The 27,399-nt window shown below is 40.2% G+C and overlaps 1 protein-coding gene across 9 annotated transcripts in view; it reads right to left on the bottom strand.

The window, feature by feature from the left end:
• The window catches only part of TNS1 (tensin 1), a 498,102-nt gene that overhangs the window by 56,912 nt on the left and 413,791 nt on the right, over nucleotides 1-27,399 (bottom strand). For all 9 annotated transcript variants that reach the window (XM_066575541.1, XM_066575542.1, XM_066575546.1 and 6 more), the window contains one exon: nucleotides 19,626-19,742. In XM_066575541.1, coding sequence (XP_066431638.1) covers nucleotides 19,626-19,742 — 117 coding nt within the window. The remainder of the gene's footprint in view (nucleotides 1-19,625; nucleotides 19,743-27,399) is intronic.

The raw sequence follows: 27,399 nt of genomic DNA, 5'->3' as shown, positions 1-27,399 counted from the left end.
TATTATACCCCAGAGCTGCACTCACTATTCTGCTGGTGGAGTCACTGTGTACATACATTACTTATCCCGTACTGATCCTGAGTTACATCCTATATTATACTCCAGAGCTGCACTCACTATTCTGCTGGTAGAGTCACTGTGTACATACATTACTTATCCTGTACTGATCCTGAGTTCCATCCTGTATTATACTCCAGAGCTGCGCTCACTATTCTGCTGGTGGAGTCACTGTGTACATACATTACTTATCCTGTACTGATCCTGAGTTCCATCCTGTATTATACTCCAGAGCTGCGCTCACTATTCTGCTGGTGGAGTCACTGTGTACATACATTACTTATCCTGTACTGATCCTGAGTTCCATCCTGTATTATACTCCAGAGCTGCGCTCACTATTCTGCTGGTGGAGTCACTGTGTACATACATTACTCATCCTGTACTGATGCTGAGTTACATCCTGTATTATACTCCAGAGCTGCACTCACTATTCTCCTGGTGGAGTCACTGTGTACATACATTACTTATCCTGTACTGATCCTGAGTTACATCCTGTATTATACTCCAGAGCTGCAGTCATAATTCTGCTGTAACCTCAATGAGTTGACAGGGTTGCACCACAATTGTAAACAATCCTCTATCCACAAGATAAGGGATAACTTGCTCAAGAACAGTGGTCTCATGTTCCCTGTTCTCCTCCACTGCAGGGTCACTGCATCCCCCACAGGAGGAGACTGAACGGAGTGCTAGTTGAGTGCTAGTTGAGCACTAGCGTTCCATTAACTTTCAGTGGGATTGCGAAGCTATCCAAGCGGGTGCCACTTGGCTATTTCCATCAGCCCATTGAAATGAATGGAGTGCTGACTTTGCATGCTTGGCCAGTGCAGGGGGGGGGGGGGGGGGGGGAGACAACCCCCACAGTTTCAGACAGGTGGGACACGGGAGTCCCGTTATAATGATTGTGGAGGTCTCAGTGGTGAGACCCCCACCAATCATCAAATTATCCACAATCCTGTGGAAAGGGGATAACTTCTGGTACAACTCCTTTAAAGAGGTCTTGTCACTTGATGGAACCAGCAGGGCTGGCTGTATATTCTGCAATCGCGGCCCCACTGACTCTATCCCTGTTTTTTTTACATATTAACTTCCCTTCACCAAAATGGGCTCTTCATAGCTCTGGCATCACGGCGCTATCAATGTGCCAAGTGGGCGGTCCCCATCGAACCCTCTCAGTGGGTAAAATTAATAGATTGTCCATGTAATGCATTGATGAGTCGGGTCCTCCAGAGAGAAAAACTCTCTTTTGTAACTGTTCTCCTCTCTGGCTGATTGTTGAGGGTCCAGATTGGGGAACTAACAGGGTATTTGGATTTTTTGTTAGCCAGACATTTCCTTGATAGTCTCTATAGTCTTAGTTTTCCCATACGTATGACTACAGTCCTGTCTCAGACCTGCCAACAGATCCACCTGGTAGGGTCAGGTTTAGGTTTCAGACTTGTAAGGATCCTGCAGTCATCGGGTTAATGGACATTGCCGAGGTCCGTTTGTTACGTGTTTGCACAGTGAGGCTTTTGTCACCATTTTCCCACTGGATCTGCGCACCCACCGAGCATCATGTGACCAGGATTACACAATAGCCGGGATGATTGTTCGCGGGGATCTGGTTACACTGCCCTGAATTCCTGCATACAAAGCCGAGATGCGTTACGTAGAGCGGAGCTGCCTGGGAATGAGCTGAATGCATTATGGAAATGCACCACGGTCAATGAATTATCCTGTCGCTCTCAAAAGTCCCCAAGGTAGAGTATAAAGGGGACAACCCAATACTGATATGTCTATAGATAAGGGATTACATCAAGAATGAAGCAATGCGGGAGGGGCTACTACGTAGACCAATCATGATGGCCAAGCAGAGCAATGAATGAGATGCCTCATATTAAAGAATGAAAGTATTCCCCACTCTGCATCCGTTGAGGCTCATTCTCATCATTTTATGATCGAACTGACTTCCAGCTGAGTGTGTACGTATATAAAGCAGCCAATCGGAATAGGCAAAGCTGCAGTGTAAAGCATGGGGAATACAGGAGCCATAGCTTATGCTGAAAAAAAAAACTTCTTTAATTGATAAAATGGAACAACTATGGGCACTTAAAGGGATTGTTCAGAGATTTTAGAAAAGGCACCACACCATCCATGTACCTTCAGTTTATGACATGCCTCCTAAGCAAACTCATTAATACTCAACAAATGGTAATACACTCTCTAAAAAATATAGCATGTAGAACCCATTTGTAATATCCCTACTAGCTGATGCATTTCCCACTGGACAACTATTTAAAGGGGTTGTCCCGCGGCAGCAAGTGGGTCTATACACTTCTGTATGGCCATAATAATGCACTTTGTAATGTACATTGTGCATTAATTATGAGCCATACAGAAGTTATAAAAAGTTTTTTACTTACCTGCTCCGTTGCTGGCGTCCTCGTCTCCATGGTGCCGACTAATTTTCGCCCTCCGATGGCCAAATTAGCCGCGCTTGCGCAGTCCGGGTCTTCTGCAATCTTCTATGGAGCCGCTCGTGCAGGATGCCGGCTCCGTGTAGCTCCGCCCCGTCACGTGCCGATTCCAGCCAATCAGGAGGCTGGAATCGGCAATGGACCGCACAGAAGAGCTGCGGTCCACGAAGACAGAGGATCCCGGCGGCCATCTTCAGCGGTAAGTATTGAAGTCACCGGAGCGCGGGGATTAAGGTAAGCGCTCCGGTAAGCTTCCTTTACCTCCCTGCATCGGGGTTGTCTCGCGCCGACCGGGGGGGGGGGGGGTTGAAAAAAAAAAAAAAACCGTTTCGGCGCGGGACAACCCCTTTAAGTCCGTAAATTGAAAGCTTAAGCAACAAAAGTTTGTTAAATAGTATACTTTCCTCAGGCTACTTCTGTTTTCTGCAACAGGCCTGTTCACTATCTGTTTGTGCCTCTACCTGTGTGCACACCTAGCATCTGTGATGAGGCTAGCCTCACTTACAATTTGTTGTGTGGGAGTTGCAACTTCTACTGACCCCGAAGATGCAACAGCAGAACTTGGGGGGGCGGGAGTGATCCGCTCTAGTCTCCTGGTTGATGCTGATCAATTCTGCTCCTCAATGTTCTCAGCAAGACTGCCTCTGGCTTTCTCAGTCTTAGTCCTGTGCCACATCAGTTCTGCTTTTCTCTCTCCAGCTCAACGTTTAGTCCCTGTGCTATCCAACTGTGCATCAAGAAATGTTTCTTTTTATGTGAGAGCTTCAGCCAGTCAGCAAATGTTAATTGCACATGCTCAGTCCTGCTGCACCAATGTTTGGTGCAAATTTTGGCACACGCAGCAATTTTGGTGCAACTTTTGTCACACTTTACAGTCACTCTCCATTGCAACTTTTTAAACCTTGTGGATGAACCCCTTACATATGTAGACTTTTGCAATCCTTTCAATGCTGCGCTGCATCTTTAATAAAAAAAAACAAAAAACTACGCAACTTCGCAAATAGTCTTGATTTAACAACAAAAAATGTATCATTTTATATATACAGCTTCTCTGCGAACCTATGTGTCTCTATGGCTACAGACTACAAACAAACCTTGTGTAGTCTTATCCTGCAGTCACGTGTTACTCCATTCCCTCTACCCATCTTCCTGTACAGACAGTACATGTAAAAAGGGAACACATGACAGCAGGATCAGACTACACCGGGTTTATCTGTAGTCTGTAACCATGATAACACCTAGATCTTAATTGAAACTGCAAGCACAAAACAATATTACAAACTCCTTAAGGCCGGTTTCACATGAGCGAGAAAATTGTGCGATTTTCTCACAATGCGACAGTTCTGCAAATCACATGTATGTGAAGGCCGTGCTTTCCAATGGGTTCCTTCACATTACTGATGTTTTGTAGCCTGCTACATTGCAAGAGAGAAAAATCATGTGTTGCTAAATATTGCCGTGATTTGCGAGGTTTTGTAGCCCATGTTTCCCTATGGAGCCTTCCAATGTGTTGCAACGCACGAAAATGTATTTTTCGTACGGTGCAATGCAACTTTTATAGTAGGAAATCCTACTGTAAAAACCCTAAAATAAGCCCTGGCTGCAAAAAAAAAAAAGAATGCATCACCTAACAGGTGCTGTCTCCCTGAAGCTACGGCAGACTTGCTTGAAGTTTTCCTTTCCTGGTTTGGAGTTTCAAAATCCCCGCCCCCAGGAAGCGCTGGCTGTGATTAGCTGAGCTGCGGCTCTAAAAAACCAATCAGAGCCAGTGCTTGCTGAACCAATCACAGCCATTCATTATATTTGAAGCCCCAAAAATCGCGATATCCGCGCTAGAAGAGACAGCAATCTCACACAGAGCACAGATGCGATATCGCTGCGATCTTCTTGTAGCGATATTGCTGTTGCCCCTGTGAAAGTGGCCTAAAGACCAGAGAGTTTCAGTCCTGGAGGACCAGATACTGTTTAGCTGTTTTATCTATGTAGTGATTTTATGGCCCTATTTTTGTTTTTCTTGCCCTTCCAAAATTATTTTTGCTGCATTATTTTTTTCTCTACATTTAGAGCGATTCTTAATACCTTTTTTCACTGGATTTTTTTTATTAAGGATAAAGTATACAAAAAGTAAAGAAGAAAAAAGTTATATTTATGTTAAAATAAAGTAGAGGAATTGCTTCACTATTTTGTTTTGGACATTTTGATATATCATTTGTATAATCTCAGATTACAGGGCAAATATGGCGATAGTTTAAATTAGTGTCGGCGGTGGGTTGTTCTCTCTCTATAGAGAGTACTCACTGTCAGAGCTGGTCAGGGGTCTGCTAAGACCCTGCAGCTCTGATATACCAGAGGTCACTGGTGATCACATGATCACCAGGTCCTATTCAGGATATGTCAGTGCCACTTTCTTCATTCTCTACATAGCACTCACTGAGCACTATGTAGCCTGTAAAAGAGAAGGTAGAAGTGGTTAAAAACTGCTTCTGTCTTCTCCTTCGGCTCTTCAACTGTGTCTGAAAGCCGAGACTCAAGCTGCTATTGCTAGACTGCAGGAGCTCTAATACCACGCTGTATATTTACTATCAGCCAAGATTAAAGCCCGCTGTATATTTATGGCACTTGGTTCGTAATGGGTAAATGAAGACTTTGGGAAACTACTTCATTTCTTTTAGATGCATTGGATCAATGAAAAACTGATTACAAATGTATAGACGCTTCTGGATTAGGTTCTACATTGTCATTTATTTGTTATGGTTTAAGTAGTAAGAAAGGTAATAGATATCCAAATGAAGATGATGATGATGGTGTGATGGTGATATTCCTTTAAAGAGGTTTTAAATCCCGCAGTCAGCACAGCTCCAGAATAGCTTGTAGCCTCCAGAAATAACATCCCAGAACATGGTGTTCAGCAGCGAACACCCCCTCACCCCTCATCAAACCCAGCGTGAAAGCGGGATTTACACGAGGCCGCCGGCTACTGTGATCAGTGGCTCACAAAGCTCAGGACGGCTCAGTCAGGTACTTTACAGGCTCAAGCCGTCCTGAGCATTAAATAAAGCCCACGTGGAGCTAAAGCAAAGCCGAGCTCTCCGTCTGTTGCTAATCAGTAGGAGGGGGACAGCGGCCAAATATCACATTTAATGTAAATTTAGCACTGGCGATGAGCCCTGCTGAGGAAGGACAATACGTCCAGAGGGAACGGAGAACACAGAAGAAGGACAATATCCACAGGGAAAATAAGAGCCTCCAAAAGAGACCATTCACCTTATGTGAGGATATTGTACCCATCGGGGCGGCACAGAGAGGTTGCTGCAATGGCAATAAAAATGGAAACAAATGACCCTCACATGCACTGAATGGCCTCTTTAGTAGAGATCACATCTAGTAGCGTGTTGGACCTCCTTTGGCCTTTCGAACTGCAGCAATTTGTTGTGGGGTAGATTCCACTAGGTGAGTGTTCCGTCTGTCTCCTGAGACCTGTGGTTCTACAGGTGCTCTAGAGTTCTCCTGCTAAGGTGAGGGGAATTGTGCTGGCTGGGTGCGTCTGTGCCTCCAATCAGCCAATCACTCCAGGTCAGTACACATAAAGCTGTCTTCCCAGGTGTGGGTGCGGTCAGCTTTCTCTGTTCTCATTCTCTCTCTGTGTGTGGTGTGAGAAGGTTCTGTGTTTGGTTGCTGCAAGAAAGGTTTGCGTTTTGGGTTTTCTTTGGTTATGTCGCTGACTGCTGGATAGTGTAGGGACTGGATAGTGTGGTATTGCCGGAAGCCGTGATGCGGTCCGTATGCTTCCATATTTGGCTCTGTATGTCTTCTTACTCTGTCCAGTTGTCCCTGTCGGTGGTGGCATGTGTATGTGTCCTATTCAGGGTGTGTGGGTTCCTAGGAGCAGCAAGGGCCCAGATCCAAAGACAGCTCGGCTGCCCTTTATTGGGGTGATGTCCCCTCTCAGAGAGGTCAGTGTCACTTACCCAAGTAGAAGATAGGGAGAACTGTTAATCTGTGGTAGTTCACCTGCTGTTCCCTATCAATCTTTAGTAACATTCGTGTGGGCCCGGTGCTCACTAGCTCACACAAACGTAACAGTAAGGAAATCATTCTGCAAGGATATCGGCCCCTGCGGACAGGAAGCTTCTTCTAGTTGCCAGATTAGATGGAGGTGCTGACATGTTTTGACCAGCTGACAGGAAGGGATCATCGATCTATGCTGCGTGCACATTCTGACCTTCCATCAGCACGGGGCAACAGAAATCTGGATTCATCTAACCAGGAGATGTGTTTCCCCTGCTCAGAGAAACATTTTTTTTGTGCTCTTTTGCTCCCTGGAGTCTCGCCTTTCTGTTGCTGGTGCTGGAGCTGGTCGTCTGCTTTTATAGCCCACCCATGATGCGAATGACGAGTTGTGTGCTCGGACATGTTAGTTGGTGCACCAGCGTTGTATTCGGCTGCTCCTAACTGTGCAGCGCCTGTTTGTCAGAACAATTCCTGACATCCTCCTCTGACTCCTTTTGATGATAAATTGTTTATGTCCACAGAATCCCTTTTCATCGGATCAAGGATTTTCCTTGATCACGCCATTCTCGGTATACCAGCCACATCGCTACATGAGAAAACCCCACAAGGTTGGCAGTGAAATCTAGCATGTAACTCACTCACTCACTCACGGATAAGTGGTTGTTAGTACTTCGATATGCCGTAAGAGTTTCTCCAGAAAACATGGCTGCTAGTCCCTGTTCTAGTGAGTAGTGTGGAACTCGGCACAGGCGATGGCCAATAGAAGAATCATGCTTATCTGTTAGGCTAGCCATAAGCGGCAATACATGCATGGCAAAATATCTGTATCCCTCCTGGTTAGTCCATTCATACTGTTGCACACGATGCAGCGAGTGGCATTAGAGAGATTTCTTCTTTCTTGTGGAGAGCTATTTTGCATAACTTCTTCCCAGGGTGCTTTGCTGTATAAGTCCATTACTTTTTGTTGAATCTCTGCAAGGACATCCAGTACCTTTCTAGAGACAATCTGTTTACCATTAGGGCCAGATCACGGACCGATTTACAGTAAAAATTCTTTTAGGAGACAACTCTCTTGAGATAGTATTTATTATCCATCTTAACGGATTTGTAATCCATCCATTACACGTTTTCCCAGTAACACTATGGAGGTACTTTTCCATCGCCTATTTCAATACGTATTTCCTGGGAACGCTGCGCCACTTGTCTAAACAGATTTCTATAAAGCCCCCAATAGCTTCTTTATATTTTCTGTGATTTACAGCCCCCTCTGGAATCCATCCTGATGGAACATTCCATGTTCTCTGTGTTGTATCAACCTGTCATCTTTGGCCAATCAGCAGGCTCGTTCATCTTGGACTGAGCGCTGTATATGGAGCGGATAGAACGCAGCGCTCTCATTGGCTCTTGCCTCTTGAGTGAATTCAGATGCCACAAAATCTACATGACATGTTATTATTGCGCCATTCCGATCATGTTCTGTGTCCCCGTGTAACTACTAATGGAAATACTGAACAAGACAATTATAGGCTGGTCAGAAAAGTGGAGCCCACACCACCTTCCATGAAGCCGATGAGATCTGCTGTGCGCTGTAGACTCATCACTATGTTCCTGTGCAGAAAAAGTTTTACACTTCAACAGATTCAGCTGGTTTGTATATACAATATACAGTACATGGGGCCATAAAAACCACAAAGAAGGCCGCAAGAGTTAAATATGGAGTGTCTTCTAATGTATCATCTGACCAAACCACCAGCTTGTGCGCTAACGATGTGTTGTCCATTTCAGCCTACTTTTGACCATTTTTCAGGTGTATGAAAAAACCCTATATGGAACATAATAGTGTCTTATCAGTGTGTTCCCCCATAACAGTGTGTCATCCCCAATGTACCCATAACAGTGTAGAATAAGCAAAAAACAATAACTGGGAGATCAACGCTGCTGTAACCAAGGACCATGGTGGGAGAAACATCAAATATTTTTTGGGTGTTTCTGAAGGGACGACCTCTTTCATCAGGCTATTTACGAAAAGGAGTAAAACAGTGTGTTTTTAATGCAGGTGGAAGAGCGGGAACTACTCGGCGCCTGACATCACAATGATTTCCATCAATCACCATGCATCAGCATTAAAGGGGGTTTCCGTTGTAAGTGATAGATTGGCTGGGGTCCATCGCTTGAGAACCCTGTTGATCAGCTGTTTGCACTCATGTAATATACTGAATTCTGCAGGAAGCAGACAGCTCCGTTCTAACTGTAGTGGCCAGGCCTGGTATTGCAGGCCGAATGCCCAAGGTAATAAATGGGAGCTTTGCCTGCAATACCAAGCCAGGACACTGCAATGGGAACGCAGCTGTCTGCTTCCTGCAGAAACCAGCTCAGTGCACAAGCATGTTGGCCTGGAAAATAACTGATTTGTGGAATTCCTTGACAACAGATCCCCACCAATTTACTATTGAGGACTTATCCTGAGGATAGGCCATCAATAGTTTACAATTGGAGAACTCCTTTAAATAACAAAATGCAAATAAAATGCTGAATAGGCAAATCAAACCATCAAGCTGTCAGGTGATTAAAAGTTATAAAGAGAATAAAATCCCATGAGATAAAGAAGAGAGGAAGCATTTAAAACAAAGAAATAGATATAATAAGTAAATTAAACACAAAATCAAACAGACTGAATAAAATGTGTGCTAAAAGCAGAGAACGAGTACAGAGCAAATGGTAGTAAGGTACTGGCATCAATAATAATAATCTTAGCCAACATATTCTGCAGCGCTTGCAATACAGGGGGAATAAAACAAGACCACGGTTACATAGTAATCAGTTGATGGAAACAATAGGGGTGCTGGTCCTGCTCCAACTACATACTACAGATAATGGGCTGATACAGAAGGTAAAGGGGCTGGAGATGTGCACTGTATGGCGAGGTGGAGAGTGAGGGATGCTATACACACAGACAATGGTCAAAATGGGCCGTATAGTGGCTGAATCGGTATCACTGCAGATGCCGGTTGATGGCGGCTAGCAGGGATTGCAGTTGGTAGGACAGGGAGCATGTTATCAGGCGGGGTACAGAGGGGTATGGTTTAAGAGATATGGTATGCCTCCCTGAAGAAGTGCGTTTTTAGAGCATGCCTGAAGTTTAGTGTGTCAGTGATTGCCCAGATATTTTTTGGTAGCGCGTTCCAGAGGACTGGTGCTGCTCTGGAGAAGTCTTGGAGGCGGGAATGAGAGGTTCGAATTAGTGAGGCACTTAGTCTGATTTCGTTAACAGAGCGGAGGGCCCAGGCTGGGTGGTGAATTGAGATAATGGAGGCAATGTATGGTGGCACGGTGCTATGGAGGGCTTTGTAGATGAGGGTGGTGAGTTTAAATTGAATTCTGTATTTAACGAGCAGCCAGTGCGGTGACTGGCACATGGCAGAGGCGTCCGAGTAGCGGCTAGACAGGAAGATGAGCCTGGCTGCTGCATTCAGGATGGATTGGAGAGCTGAAGATTCAGCTGGGCAGCAAAGAGTTAAAAAGCAGAGATCTGTCGCACACACTATCAGGAGGTCAAGACACTGGGAGGATACCCTGACTCCTCCCCCTTGCCTCCTGTTCTAACATGCAGTACCTGCAGGAGATGGGGGAGGAGTTAAATGATCTCCCGCATAGAGTACCTGAACCTTGTGAAAGTACTAGTGAGATTTTTGCTGCTTGTCAACACTTTACTACCGAGCCGGGAAATGCAGGTATGTAACATATACATAAGGCAGTCAGGGCCACATAGGGGGCAGCATTACTACCTGGGGTCACAGAAGGGGGCATTATTACTAAATAAAGCAACAGAAGGGAGCACTGTTTTTACTATTTTTTTAGGGCTACAGAGGGGGCACTACTCTTTTTTTAGGGTCAAAAAGTTGGCACTACTATACTTTAGGTCCACAGAGGGGGCACTACTCTTTTTTTAGGGTCACAAAGGGGGCACTACTATTCTTTAGGGCCACAGAGGGGGAACTATTACAAAATTAAATTTTTGGGGAGGGATTCTGAATTTTGCCACGAGGCCCCTGACTATAGTAGGTCATAAGTCGTTCCTGAACCAGCTGTACATTTTTATGAAGACATCAGCGGCTACTGCCTCTATATAGGGGAATATCTGTTGTTGGTGGGGCCATCACCAGCTGGTAACACAATACAGGAGGCATTAGTACAAGGGGCCCTAGAGCATAGCACCACAAAGTAGGAATGATAACAGCCAGTTGTCAGTTTATTCATGCATTTCCAGGAGGAATAACAGAGGTACTATCACAAATTATGTTAAACCGCACCATTTTTACCTTGGGCAGTATTTTTTGGTAAGGAAGGTAGCAACCTTATTGGTACCCTGGTATAGTGTGGTAACAGTGCCAGTCACTGGAGGAATACATTACTATGTGAGGTCGCCTGTTTCTATTAATGGGAATTCATTAATATGAACAACTACTCTCATCCTCCTCGCTCTCCTGCTGTATTACAGAAGTATTGTAGGTTGTGCTGAGCTGAGCGCTCTGGAGGAACTTATGCTGTCCGTGGAGACAAGACGCTACAAATAACAGTCACGGATTTTAACTTGAAGAACATATGGGATGGGGGGTATTTCTGGCTCTCGTCCTCCTGGACTCAGGACTACAGACAAACTCTGTCTCCTGGTAGCAACTATTTAAAGTCGAACTGATGGAGGGAAACGTTTATTACTGGACGCACATTCCAAAGCTGTTACGGATATCACAGAGCAAAGGGGATATGGCCACTTTCCTAATAATTGTCCTATATTAGGATTAGATACACAGTCGCTCTGTGACATTATGCATGGCCCCATAACAGACCAGCTTATCAACTAGGAGCAGAAATGCTAAAGTCAGCAGCTTATAATAGTGCTGGAGCGTTATATGAGGAACAGCTGATATCAGTCACATATATGATTTCTCTGGAGGTTACATCAGTACTCGAGAGCTATAAGGAGTGGCTAATATCAGTCATATATATGACGTCTCTGGAAGTTGTATCAGTACTGGTGTATTATAAGAGGATCGGCTGATATCACTACTGGACTTATGAGAGGGGCAGCTGATATCAGTCGCATATATGATGTAAATATCTCTGAATGTGATATCAGTACTGGAGCAATATAAGAAAGGTGGGTTATATCAGTCACATATATGATGCAAATGTCTCTAGAGGTTATACCAGTACTGGAGTATTATAAGAGGCCCGGCTGATATCACTGTTGGAGCGTTATAAGAGAGGCAGCTGATATCAGTCACATACATGATGTAAATATCCTGGGAAGTTATGTCAGTAGTGGAGCGTTATAAGAAGAGTGGTTGATATCAGTCACATATATGATGTAATTATCTCTGGAAGTTATATCAATATTGGAGTGTTATAAGAGGGGCAGCTGATATCTGTCACATACATGATGTAAATATCTCTGGAAGTTGTATCAGTACTGGAACGTTATAGGAGTGGTTGATATCAGTCACATTTATGATATAAATATCCCTCAGAGTTATATCAGTACTGGAGCGTTATAAGAGGAATGGTTGATATCAGTCACATATATGATGTATATATCTCTGGGAGTTATATTAATAATGGAGTGTTATCAGCGGAGCGGTTCATATCACTACCAGAGGGGCAGTTAATGTCAGTCACATACAGGAGTCAGGAAATTTCTGGACCATGAAAGCACACAACAGTGAGCTTCTTCTGCTGATAACAGAGAACAATATGTTACATATTCCTGGCCTACAGTCAGCCTCTTCCCAGTCGGAAATAACAGGGAAAACTAGACTGCATTTATCTGCGCAGAGAATGGATAGAAAATAGAATGCAAATTTAGTGTCTTGGACCCATCACCATCTGTACAGAGACAAATTACAGTCTACAGATGTAGCAAAGTTTAACTTGACAGTCAAGGTGTTAAAGGGAATTTGAAGCTAGGCTTGTGCTTTTTCCTAGTAAATTTCCCTTAAAGGGGTTGTCCCGCGCCGAAACGGGTTTTTTTTTTTTTAAACCCCCCCCCCCCCCCCCCGTTCGGCGCGAGACAACCCCGATGCAGGGGTTAAAAAAACCACCCGCACAGCGCTTACCTGAATCCCGGCGGTCCGGCGTCTTCATACTCACCTGCTGAAGATGGCCGCCGGGATCCTCTGTCTCCATGGACCGCAGGGCTTCTGTGCGGTCCATTGCCGATTCCAGCCTCCTGATTGGCTGGAATCGGCACGTGACGGGGCAGAGCTACACGGAGCTACACGGAGCCCCATTCAGAAAAGAAGAAGACCCGGACTGCGCAAGCGCGGCTAATTTGGCCATCGGAGGGCGAAAATTAGTCGGCTCCATGGAAACGAGGACGCCAGCAACGGAGCAGGTAAGTATAAAACTTTTTATAACTTCTGTATGGCTCATAATTAATGCACAATGTACATTACAAAGTGCATTATTATGGCCATGCAGAAGTGTATAGACCCACTTGCTGCCTCGGGACAACCCCTTTAAGATTAGAAAACCTTGCATTTCATTTCCTCCCAGCAGTGAACTAGTTAACTCATTGTATGGCAGGATAATCCTCCGGGATTTCTCTGTTCATTCTTTTTCCACCAGTACCATGCAGCTGAGGCTGGGCAGTGCCCCACGTGCCAGCTACACCCCCTTCTTCTGGCCAGTCTGGGGCATTTTCCTCCACTGAAGCCTTCAGGAGCTTTGCACCAAAACAGCGTCTTTTGCCAACGAATGGAAAGTCTTATTCATCCGACTCCTGAGGCTGATTCATCGCTGCGGAGCTTTACAGTGATCTCACCGAGATGTCTCATGGAGAGCTCCCTTGTAATAAAGAACATTTATGGTGGGGCCCAGAGGAGCTCCTCACCACAAATCTTATCCTGCCCGTGTAATGCCTGATATGTGCCGTAATATCCGAATACTGTACAGTCGTGTCGCATTACTAGTGACTAAGAATCCAGCTTATGACTGCAGGATAGACAGACAGACAGATATGGCATACATATATTAGATATATTAGACAGGTACAGTAAAGAGAAATATAGACAGAGACATTAGATAGATATGAGAGAGATATGAGCTAGATAGATAAATATTAGTTAGATAAATATATATATATATATATATATATATAAATATATATATAAGATTGACAGATATATATGAACGAGAGAGAGAGAGATAGATAGATAGGAGATAAATAGATAGATATTAGTTAGATAGATGTGAGATAGATACATAGATAGATAGATAAATAGATATGAGCGCTACCTTCATCCACAAAGCCCTCCACAGAGCAGCGCCCCCCTATATCGCCTCCCTCATCTCAATCCATCACCCAGCCCGGGCTCTCCGCTCTGCTAACGAAACTAGACTGCACACCCCTCTAATTCGAACTTCTCATTCCCGCCTCCAAGACTTCTCCAGAGCAGCACCGGTCCTCTGGAACGCACTACCAAAGGCTTCCCGGGCAATCCAGGACTCGCAGAACTTCAGGCGTGCTCTAAAAATGCACCTCTTCAGGGAGGCATACCGAATTCCCTAAACAAACCCCTTTGTACTCCACCTGATAACATGCTCCCTGACCTACTGACTGCAATCCCTGCTAGCCATCATAAACCGCTCCTGCAGTCATACTGTTTCTGCAGTCACATGGCTAAATGTCTGACCATTGTCTGTGTATAGAATCCCTCACTCTCCACCTCCCCATACCGCGCACATCTCCAGCCCCTTTACCTTCTGTATCACCCCATTACTTGTAGTATGTAAGCTCGTTGGAGCAGGACCCTCACCCCTATTGTTTCCATCAACTGATTACTATGTAACCGTGGTTCTGTAATGTTTGTACTTTTGTCTTTCTGTATTCCCCCTGTCTATGTAAGCGCTGTGGAATATGTTGTCGCTATACAAATAAAGATTATTATTATATGAGATAAATAGATATGAGATAGATATGAGATGGATAGATAGATATCAGAAGGATAGATAGATAGAAATGATATAGATAGATAGAAATGATATAGATAGATAGAAATGAGATAGATAGGAGATGGATAGATAGATATCAGAAGGATAGATATGAGATGGATAGATAGATATCAGAAGGATAGATAGATAGAAATGATATCGATAGATAGAAATGATATAGATAGATAGATATGAGATAGATATGAGATGGATAGATAGATATGAGATAGATATGAGATGGATAGATAGATATCAGAAGGATAGATAGACAGAAATGATATCGATAGATAGAAATGATATAGATAGATAGATATGAGATAGATAGCTATGAGATAGATAGATATAAGATAGATAGATATGAGATAGATAGATATGAGATAGATAAATAGATAGATATAAGATAGATAGGTAGACGATAGATAGATAGATATGAGATAGATAGATAGATAGATAGATAGATAGATAGATAGATAGATAGATAGATAGATAGATAGGAGATAGATATGAGATAGATATGAAATAGATAGATAAGAGATAAATAGATATGAGATAGATATGAAATAGATAGATAGGTAGATAGATGTGATAAAGATAGATATATAGATATGAGATAGATAGATATATAGATATGAGATAGATAGATATGAGATAGATAGATAGATGTGATATAGATAGATATATAGATATGAGATAGATAGATATATAGATATGAGATAGATAGATGGATAGATAGATGTGATATAGATAGATATGAGATAGATATGAAATAGATAGATAGATAGATAAGAGATAAATAGATATGAAATAGATAGATAGGTAGATAGATGTGATATAGATAGATATATAGATATGAGATAGATAGATAGATATCAGAAGGATAGATAGACAGAAATGATATCGATAGATAGAAATGATATAGATAGATAGATATGAGATAGATAGCTATGAGATAGATAGATATAAGATAGATAGATATGAGATAGATAGATATGAGATAGATAAATAGATAGATATAAGATAGATAGGTAGATGATAGATAGATAGATATGAGATAGATAGATAGATAGATAGATAGATAGATAGATAGATAGGAGATAGATATGAGATAGATATGAAATAGATAGATAAGAGATAAATAGATATGAGATAGATATGAAATAGATAGGTAGATAGATGTGATAAAGATAGATATATAGATATGAGATAGATAGATATATAGATATGAGATAGATATATAGATAGATATGAGATAGATAGATAGATAGATGTGATATAGATAGATATATAGATATGAGATAGATAGATATATAGATATGAGATAGATAGATGGATAGATAGATGTGATATAGATAGATATGAGATAGATATGAAATAGATAGATAGATAGATAAGAGATAAATAGATATGAAATAGATAGATAGGTAGATAGATGTGATATAGATAGATATATAGATATGAGATAGATAGATAGATATCAGAAGGATAGATAGACAGAAATGATATCGATAGATAGAAATGATATAGATAGATAGATATGAGATAGATAGCTATGAGATAGATAGATATAAGATAGATAGATATGAGATAGATAGATATGAGATAGATAAATAGATAGATATAAGATAGATAGGTAGATGATAGATAGATATGAGATAGATAGATAGATAGATAGATAGATAGATAGATAGATAGATAGATAGATAGATAGATAGATAGATAGATAGATAGATAGATAGATAGATAGATAGGAGATAGGAGATAGATATGAAATAGATAGATAAGAGATAAATAGATATGAGATAGATATGAAATAGATAGGTAGATAGATGTGATAAAGATAGATATATAGATATGAGATAGATAGATATATAGATATGAGATAGATATATAGATAGATATGAGATAGATAGATAGATAGATAGATAGATAGATAGATAGATGTGATATAGATAGATATATAGATATGAGATAGATAGATATATAGATATGAGATAGATAGATGGATAGATAGATGTGATATAGATAGATATGAGATAGATATGAAATAGATAGATAGATAGATAAGAGATAAATAGATATGAAATAGATAGATAGGTAGATAGATGTGATATAGATAGATATATATAGATATGAGATAGATAGATATATAGATATGAGATAGATAGATAGATAGATAGATAGATATGAGATAGATAGATAGATGTGATATAGATAGATATGAGATAGATAGATATGAGATAGATAGAAATGATATATAGATAGATATTAGACAGATAGATAGATAGATAATGTAGACAAATTCCAGATTCTACACTTCAGGCCGGGATGTAGGTGGTTGTCTCTTCAGATGCTTCTTTGGCCGCTGATCAATAGGCCAGGAAGCCACCAATCAGCTCTCATGAGTATTTTTACTCTTCCTCTGACCGTCCGTCATGAACTCTCGCCGCAGTTAGTAAACACTTCTCTGGCAGAACACTTGAGTGTTCGGAGCTGTTTACACACAACCTGAATCAACACACGTAGTGACTCTGCAACAGGAGGAAGCGCCAAATTATACATGAAGGTCACGGGTGGTTCTGGAAAGTGGCGCAAGATCATAGAGGATTAAAGGGCTCATCGAGGCTTATGTCAATAACGCTTAATCATCCCAAAATGAAATTTCTGCAACTTTCTAATATACTTTGTATATCAAATTCTCCCCGCTGTCAAGATCTCCGCTCACTGCCAGTGAATATTATTGCTTATTATAATCAGAGGCTGAAAACCGGCCCTGCACTAATGCTTGTCACAGCTGAGGGTTTGTTACAGTTGTACCAAATGTAGCAAATTCTCTGTTAGGCTGGGCTTACACGAGCATATTTGTATCCATTCAATAGGGCTTGCTAGAAACTGAACTATACATTACCCTCCGCTGGCGATGGGATCCAGCGCTGCCGTCAGATGTGGTCCTGGCATTTGTTAAGACAGGTGATGTCACAGGAAATCAGGTGACCACTGCAGCCAATCAGAGGCTGCGGCACCATTGTTTGTTCTCCTGGCATACTAAGCACCATGCTGCCAGGAGTTCGGTGCTGCAGCGGTCACCTGATTTCCGGTGACATTACCTGTCACAGCAATCAGCAGGACCACAGCGCTGGATCCCGGTGGCAGAAGAGGAAGTATAGATCAGTTTATTATTTTAATACAGCCAGCCCTATTGAAGCAGAGTTGTCCGATAACTGGACAACCCCTTTAAGTGTAGCACCGCAGCCTCTGTTAGTGACCATTGTCATCACTTGTGGGTAACTATTTGGGAATGTCAAGGGCAATATGACCCAAAACAGTCCTCACCGTACCAATGGCATTCTTGCGAAATAGCCAAATTGCGCTGACCACGCCAAACAATCCTTAAGAGATGCCAGACGTTTACTTGTGTCTGTCACTTGAAGGTGTCAGCTTCCTCCTCCTCCTCTTTAATTTGGACCCACTACCGCCAAAGTTCACTGCCTCCTGACAGCCATAAATCAGACCGTTCCACCTGCCCGCCGCATGACAGCCCATGAGACGGGAAACCTCTCTCATATAGGATTGGCAGGAAAACTGAAAACAAATGCTGGGGGTCTGGATGGAGCAGGTGGTCCGGGCGTCATGCTTGCCCCCGTTCCATGATTCAGCATCCGATACCGCCATCTTGAGACACTGCCCAGTCTTTCCACGCTAACCACATGCAGATGCCAGCCCTGTGCCATACTCTGCTGATCATTTTACCTTGTGCCACAATGTTGCTGAAATGCCATCGATATCATAACCTGCTGCACGGGGAAATCAGTTTGCATTAGAACACCAGAAAAAGCATACAGCATGCCCTCTGCTTGCTGTCAGTGAATAGGAACATTCTTGTTTATACCCAGAGGGTAAAAGCTACCCTAATACTTGGGTTGTCATGTCCAGGTACATTGGAACCACAACCCCAGACAGCACCTCCCCTGCGGCAGTTTAGAAAACCGCCAAGACCATATAGCTCCAAAATAAGGGAGATGCAATATCCTGACAAAGTCGCGCTTCTCACAGCTGAGGGGTTGTTACAAAGGCAGACAATCTGGGCAATCAACATTGCATGCTGCTCTAGTAGTAAAATGCTATACGGCCATTTTTACACGGCCGAGAAAATTGTGCGAGATTTCTGCATTGCAAGACGCACAAATCTTGCATGAATATGAACCCCATTCTTTGGAATTGGGTCATACACGGGCCATTCTGGAGGCCCTTTTACATGTAAATGAAGATGATAAAGTGTTAATGGCCATTAACATGTAATGCAAATAGATCCAAAATCTTTCAATCTTTCAGTCGTTTAAAAAGATTATCTTTGCGTGTAAATGGGCTTTTAATCTGAAATCCACCTCCTACCACATCAGAGACTGAGGCTGCTGCTATGACCTTCCTCTGATGCTTTACATTGCAGCACTGCTCCATTAAAGCACAGCTCTGATCAGTTAAGCCTGGTTAAATGTATTTACTAATGGAGTCTGAGGTAGACTGAAAGCCACCTCCAACCACATCAGAGACTCAAGCTGCTGCTTTGTAACTGTACCCAGGCTTTATACTGCAACACAACTCTTTTAGAGCGCAGCTATGCTCAGTAAATCAAGAAAAGATGTATTGATTAATTGAATCTGAAATCCACCTCCTACCTCATCAGAGACTCAAACTGCTACTCTGTCTCTTCTCCTATGCTTCACACTGCAACTCTGTTCCATTACTACACGTTAGCTGTGATCAGCGAAATCCATCTCCTAGTCTGAAAACCATCTGCAAACTCATAAAAGACTCCTGCTGTTGTTCTGTACCCTGTAGCTGCTTTACACTACAGCTCTGCTTCTTTGGATTGGTGGTTGTGTATTAGCATCATCGAAGAGAAATGATTACAAACTAATAGTAACTAAACCAACAGTGAGAAAATCATAATCAGATACCTAATGCACATATGCTGATGGGAGGAGCCTTAGTAAATGGGAGGTACTTCAGTAGAGGGGAGGAGCCTCCTGGAGGACTATTTTAAACATCTGCATTAATATCTCATCACTAAATTTGTGTAACAGGGAAATTCAAAGTGAAAACTGAAGCACAAACCTTCCAGACTGTCCTCTCGATGCGCATTGAAATTGTCATAAGAGTCCCAGCGGATCAAGGGATCAGAGGTGTTATAATCAACTGAGACACTGGGGCCGTTCTCCAAGTAATCCATTCCTGCAAAACAAATGTCCAATAACCAAGACTATATATTATATTCTTGTACATAGGAGCAGTATTATACTAGTTATATTCTTGTACATAGGGGCAGTATTATAGTAGTTATATTCTTGTACATAGGGAGCAGTATTATAGTAGTTATATTCTTGTACATAGAGGGCAGTATTATAGTAGTTATATTCTTGTACATAGGAGCAGTATTATAGTAGTTATATTCTTGTACATAGGGGGCAGTATTATAGTAGTTATATTCTTGTACATAGGGGGCAGTATTATAGTAGTTATATTTTTGTACATAGGAGCAGTATTATAGTAGTTATATTCTTGTACATAGGGGGCAGTATTATACTAGTTATATTCTTGTACATAGGGGGCAGTATTATAGTAGTCATATTCTTGTACATGGGGGCAGTATTATAGTAGTTATATTCTTATACATAGGGGGCAGTATTATAGTAGTTATATTCTTGTACATAGGAGCAGTATTATACTAGTTATATTCTTTGTACATAGGGGCAGTATTTGTAGTAGTTATATTCTTGTACATAGGGAGCAGTATTACAGTAGTTATATTCTTGTACATAGGGGGCAGTATTATAGTAGTTATATTCTTGTACATAGGAGCAGTATTATAGTAGTTATATTCTTGTACATAGGGGCAGTATTATAGTAGTTATATTCATGTACATAGGGGACAGTATTATAGTAGTTATATTCTTGTACATAGGGGGTAGTATTATAGTAGTTATATTCTTGTACATGGGAGGCAGTATTATAGTAGTTATATTCTTGTACATAGGAGGGCAGTATTATAGTAGTTATATTCTTGTACATAGGGGGCAGTATTATAGTAGTTATATTTTTGTACATTGGGGCAGTATTATAGTAGTTATATTCTTGTACATAGGGGGCAGTATTATAGTAGTTATATTCTTGTACATAGAGGGCAGTATTATATTTGTTAAATTCTTGTACATAGGGGCAGCATTATAGTAGTTATATTCTTGTACATAGGGGACATTATTATAGTAGTTATATTCTTGTACAAAGAGCGCAGTGTTATAGTAGTTATATTCTTGTAAGTAGGGGGCAGTATTATAGTAGTTATATTCTTGTACACAGAATGTGATATTATAGTAGTTATATTCTTGTACATAGAGGGCAGTATTATAGTAGTTATATTCTTGTACATAGGAGGCAGTATTATAGTAGTTATATTCTTGTACATTGGAGCAGTATTATACTAGTTATATTCTTGTACATAGGGGGCAGTATTATAGTAGTTATATTCTTGTACATAGGAGGCAGTATTATAGTAGTTATATTCTTGTACATAGAGGGCAGTATTATAGTAGTTATATTCTTGTACATAGGAGCAGTATTATACTAGTTATATTCTTGTACATAGGGGCAGTATTATAGTAGTTATATTCTTGTACATAGGGGCAGTATTATAGTAGTTATATTCTTGTACATGGGAGGCAGTATTATAGTAGTTATATTCTTGTACATGGGAGGCAGTATTATAGTAGTTGTATTCTTGTACATAGGAGGGCAGTATTATAGTAGTTATATTCTTGTACATAGGGGGCAGTATTATAGTAGTTATATTCTTGTACATAGGGGCAGTATTATAGTAGTTATATTCTTGTACATAGGGGCAGTATTATAGTAGTTATATTCTTGTACATAGGGGACAGTATTATAGTAGTTATATTCTTGTACATAGGAGGGCAGTATTATAGTAGTTATATTCTTGTACATAGGGGGCAGTATTATAGTAGTTATATTTTTGTACATAGGGGCAGTATTATAGTAGTTATATTCTTGTACATAGGGGGCAGTATTATAGTAGTTATATTCTTGTACATAGAGGGCAGTATTATATTTGTTAAATTCTTGTACATAGGGGCAGCATTATAGTAGTTATATTCTTGTACATAGGGGACATTATTATAGTAGTTATATTCTTGTACAAAGAGCGCAGTGTTATAGTAGTTATATTCTTGTAAGTAGGGGGCAGTATTATAGTAGTTATATTCTTGTACATAGAATGTGATATTATAGTAGTTATATTCTTGTACATAGAGGGCAGTATTATAGTAGTTATATTCTTGTACATAGGAGGCAGTATTATAGTAGTTATATTCTTGTACATTGGAGCAGTATTATACTAGTTATATTCTTGTACATAGGGGGCAGTATTATAGTAGTTATATTCTTGTACATAGGAGGCAGTATTATAGTAGTTATATTCTTGTACATAGAGGGCAGTATTATAGTAGTTATATTCTTGTACATAGGAGCAGTATTATACTAGTTATATTCTTGTACATAGGGGCAGTATTATAGTAGTTATATTCTTGTACATAGGGGCAGTATTATAGTAGTTATATTCTTGTACATGGGAGGCAGTATTATAGTAGTTATATTCTTGTACATGGGAGGCAGTATTATAGTAGTTGTATTCTTGTACATAGGAGGGCAGTATTATAGTAGTTATATTCTTGTACATAGGGGGCAGTATTATAGTAGTTATATTCTTGTACATAGGGGCAGTATTATAGTAGTTATATTCTTGTACATAGGGGACAGTATTATAGTAGTTATATTCTTTTACATAGGAGGCAGTATTATAGTAGTTATATTCTTGTACATAGGAGGCAGTATTATAGTAGTTATATTCTTGTACATAGGAGCAGTATTATACTAGTTATATTCTTGTACATAGGGGGCAGTATTATAGTAGTTATATTTTTGTACATTGGGGACAGTATTATAGTAGTTATATTCTTGTACATAGGAGCAGTATTATACTAGTTATATTCTTGTACATAGGGGCAGTATTTGTAGTAGTTATATTCTTGTACATAGGGAGCAGTATTATAGTAGTTATATTCTTGTACATAGGAGGCAGTATTATAGTAGTTATATTCTTGTACATAGGAGCAGTATTATAGTAGTTATATTCTTGTACATAGGGGCAGTATTATAGTAGTTATATTCTTGTACATAGGGGACAGTATTATAGTAGTTATATTCTTGTACATAGGGGGTAGTATTATAGTAGTTATATTCTTGTACATGGGAGGCAGTATTATAGTAGTTATATTTTTGTACATTGGGGACAGTATTATAGTAGTTATATTCTTGTACATAGGAGCAGTATTATACTAGTTATATTCTTGTACATAGGGGCAGTATTTGTAGTAGTTATATTCTTGTACATAGGGAGCAGTATTATAGTAGTTATATTCTTGTACATAGGGGCAGTATTATAGTAGTTATATTCTTTTACATAGGAGCAGTATTATAGTAGTTATATTCTTGTACATAGGGGCAGTATTATAGTAGTTATATTCTTGTACATAGGGGACAGTATTATAGTAGTTATATTCTTGTACATAGGGGGTAGTATTATAGTAGTTATATTCTTGTACATGGGAGGCAGTATTATAGTAGTTATATTCTTGTACATAGGAGGGCAGTATTATAGTAGTTATATTCTTGTACATAGGGGGCAGTATTATAGTAGTTATATTCTTGTACATAGGGGCAGTATTATAGTAGTTATATTCTTGTACATAGGGGGCAGTATTATAGTAGTTATATTCTTGTACATAGAGGGCAGTATTATATTTGTTAAATTCTTGTACATAGGGGCAGCATTATAGTAGTTATATTCTTGTACATAGGGGACATTATTATAGTAGTTATATTCTTGTACAAAGAGCGCAGTGTTATAGTAGTTATATTCTTGTAAGTAGGGGGCAGTATTATAGTAGTTATATTCTTGTACATAGAATGTGATATTATAGTAGTTATATTCTTGTACATAGAGGGCAGTATTATAGTAGTTATATTCTTTTACATAGGAGGCAGTATTATAGTAGTTATATTCTTGTACATAGGAGGCAGTATTATAGTAGTTATATTCTTGTACATAGGAGCAGTATTATACTAGTTATATTCTTGTACATAGGGGGCAGTATTGTAGTAGTTATATTCTTGTACATAGGAGGCAGTATTATAGTAGTTATATTCTTGTACATAGGAGCAGTATTATAGTAGTTATATTCTTGTACATAGGAGCAGTATTATACTAGTTATATTCTTGTACATAGGGGCAGTATTATAGTAGTTATATTCTTGTACATAGGGGCAGTATTATAGTAGTTATATTCTTGTACATGGGAGGCAGTATTATAGTAGTTATTTTCTTGTACATGGGAGGCAGTATTATTGTAGTTATATTCTTGTACATAGGAGGGCAGTATTATAGTAGTTATATTCTTGTACATAGGGGGCAGTATTATAGTAGTTATATTCTTGTACATAGGGGCAGTATTATAGTAGTTATATTCTTGTACATAGGGGACAGTATTATAGTAGTTATATTCTTGTACATAGAGGGCAGTATTATATTTGTTAAATTCTTGTACATAGGGGCAGCATTATAGTAGTTATATTCTTGTACATAGGGGACAGTATTATAGTAGTTATATTCTTGTACAAAGGGCGCAGTATTATAGTAGTTATATTCTTGTACATAGAATGTGATATTATAGTAGTTATATTCTTGTACATAGGGGACAGTATTATAGTAGTTATATTCTTTTACATAGGAGGCAGTATTATAGTAGTTATATTCTTGTACATAGGAGGCAGTATTATAGTAGTTATATTCTTGTACATAGGAGCAGTATTATACTAGTCATATTCTTGTACATAGGGGCAGTATTATAGTAGTTATATTCTTGTACATGGGGGGCAGTATTATAGTAGTTATATTCCTGTACATAGGGGCAGTATTATAGTAGTTATATTCTTGTACATAGGGGGCAGTATTATAGTAGTTATATTCTTGTACATAGGAGGCAGTATTATAGTAGTTATATTCTTGTATATAGTGGCAGTATTATAGTAGTTATATTCTTGTACATAGGGGGCAGTATTATAGTAGTTATATTCTTGTACATAGGGGCAGTATTATACGAGTTATATTCTTGTACATAGGGGCAGTATTATACGAGTTATATTCTTGTACATAGGGGGCAGTATTATAGTAGTTATATTCTTGTACATAGGAGGCAGTATTATAGTAGTTATATTCTTGTACATAGGAGCAGTATTATAGTAGTTATATTCATGTACATAGAGGCATTATTTTAGTAGTTATATTCTTGTATATAGGAGCACTATTATAGTAGTTATATTCTTGTACATAGTGGCAGTATTATAGTAGTTATATTCTTGTACATAGGGGGCAGTATTATAGTAGTTATATTCCTGTACATAGGAGGCAGTATTATAGTAGTTATATTCTTGTACATAGGAGGCAGTATTATAGTAGTTATATTCTTGTACATAGGGGGCAGTATTATAGTAGTTATATTTTTATACATAGGGGGCAGTATTATAGTAGTTATATTCCTGTACATAGGAGGCAGTATTATAGCAGTTATATTCTTGTACATAGGAGGCAGTATTATAGTAGTTATATGCTTGCACATAGGGGGCAGTATTATAGTAGTTATATTCTTGTACATAGGAGGCAGTATTATAGTGGTTATATTCTCATAAATATGCAGATAATTCCCACTAAAGCTACCTGAATGTAATTCTGTTATACCACTAATGATTAGTATGCAGGAGTCTGATAACCCCTAAGAGAACTATAATGAAGACAACATGTGTTGTCATCTGGATATAACTAAGACTTCTATAGTCTGTTTCATAGTTTCCCTGTCCGTCCTCTGCTCATCCTGGGTTTGGTTGCAGCCCCCTGGATGCTCTTGCTGGACTTCCCTGTGTGGTCTGTAGATTTTTGTACTAAACTAAGTTCAGCTCCTCATTGTTTATACTTTTCGCCTGACTGGAAAGAATGTGCGGCAGGGATTGGGGGCCAACGGGTTTCGTTCACCCCCGGGACACTTTCTATTCTATTAGAATGTCTTTCCTAATATGCACTTTGCATCCTCCAGTAATGAGGTTATTAATTATTTCAGAGGCCGATAAAGCGGCAGGAGGAAGCCGCAAACACAAACAAATAGGAGGACGGCGCATTAAGGACACAGACGGAGTCTGGCGCTGCAGGCAGATCACAGGAAATATTTGCATCACACAGAAATGTCACCTTGAAAGACCATTAAAATTGAAGTTTCCTGGACCAAAGAGAACAATCGTTACTGCTGTGCAGACTCTCCCGAGATCTGCCTCGCTCACATGGATTTCTGCCACAGTTGTTAGAGGCCTAATCTGCATGGATTCTGCCGTGGGCACGCACTCTTAAGGCCAGTCTCACACACAGCGTTGGCAAAACGCTGGGATTCTGATTGCGATTTCTATCGCTGTTTTTGAACGCATAGCACAGCGTTCATAGCACTTCTTAACGCACTGCAACATTGTGATGGGTGATGAGGTGCGCTAAAAAGCACAGATGCACGCAAAATAGAGTAGAAAACACTAAAAATGGCAGCATCAGAAGACGCCACGTTTGAGCGCAGATCTGTGAGGCCCCAGTAAAATCAATGAAAGCGTTGTACTGCGATTACCGCAGCATTCAAAAATGCGCCACTTTCCAATGGCCAAGAAACTTGCAAGAGATTTGTGCGTTGCCAGATGCGCAAATCTTGCATGAGTTTGAACCATATTCTTTACACGAGTGATGCGGTGTGGGAAAAAATCGTGGCACGTTCTATCTTTGCGCGTTCCTCAGAACGCATCAACCATTGATTTTAGTGGGACCTTTAACCTGTTAAGGACCAGGTTTTTAGGGATTTTACCCATGTTTTGGTTTTACTGCCCTATTTTTTATTCCTTGAGCTACCAAAATTATTTTTTGCTGAGTTTTTTTCCGTTAATATTGGGCTATTTTTTCAATATCTTTTTCACAGACTTTTTTTTTCCATTTTTTAGTTTTATTGGGGGTAAAAAGCAAAAAAAAAAAAGATTTTCTTCACATTTCTATTTATTTATTTTTTAATTAGTATATTTACGCTAAAATAAAGTATGGGAATGGGTTCCTCATTTTGTTCCGGATGTTTTTATTTATAATATGCATGGTTTTGGATTACAGGGCACATGTATTGACGGTTTTGGTTGGCGTCTGCTTTGGGTTATTTTCTTTTTTAAGTATATATTGTTGTTTTATTCTGTAATTTAGTTTTATTCATTTATGTAACTATTCTTTGTACTATCTATGTCCCCACTGATCTCATATAAGACCTCTGGGGGACATTCACATGTTTTATTTGACATTTTCCACTGTAGCTGGGGCATCCATAGGCGCTCCAGTTACAGGTGAAAACATCTCCTGTAGTGACATTAGTTACTGGCAGAGCTGATCGGGGTCTAGAACGACCCTGCAGCTCTACTATAGCAGAGAATCCCAGTGGTCACGTTACCCCCGGGCTCCCGTAGCTAAAATCCCCGCTGTAATTTTACATACGGCTGGGTTTAAGGCCCAGGACCAGGTGCCGTATATTTACTGTGCCTAGTCCTAAATGGGTTAATGTACCACATGGCTCCCGTATGCCGTGCGATGCAAGGTTTCCCATTAAAATAAATCGGAAACACTTCCAATCCTATCTATCGCACGTGAAACTCGCGTGAGAGGATCGGACATTCACAGACTTTAACCATCCTTCTCCTA

The sequence above is a fragment of the Eleutherodactylus coqui genome, chromosome 8 (assembly GCF_035609145.1).
Source record: "Eleutherodactylus coqui strain aEleCoq1 chromosome 8, aEleCoq1.hap1, whole genome shotgun sequence".
Classification (NCBI taxonomy): Eukaryota; Metazoa; Chordata; class Amphibia; order Anura; family Eleutherodactylidae; genus Eleutherodactylus; species Eleutherodactylus coqui.
The sequence above is the reverse complement of the archived record's forward strand: the minus strand, read 5'-3'. Positions and strand labels throughout refer to the sequence as shown.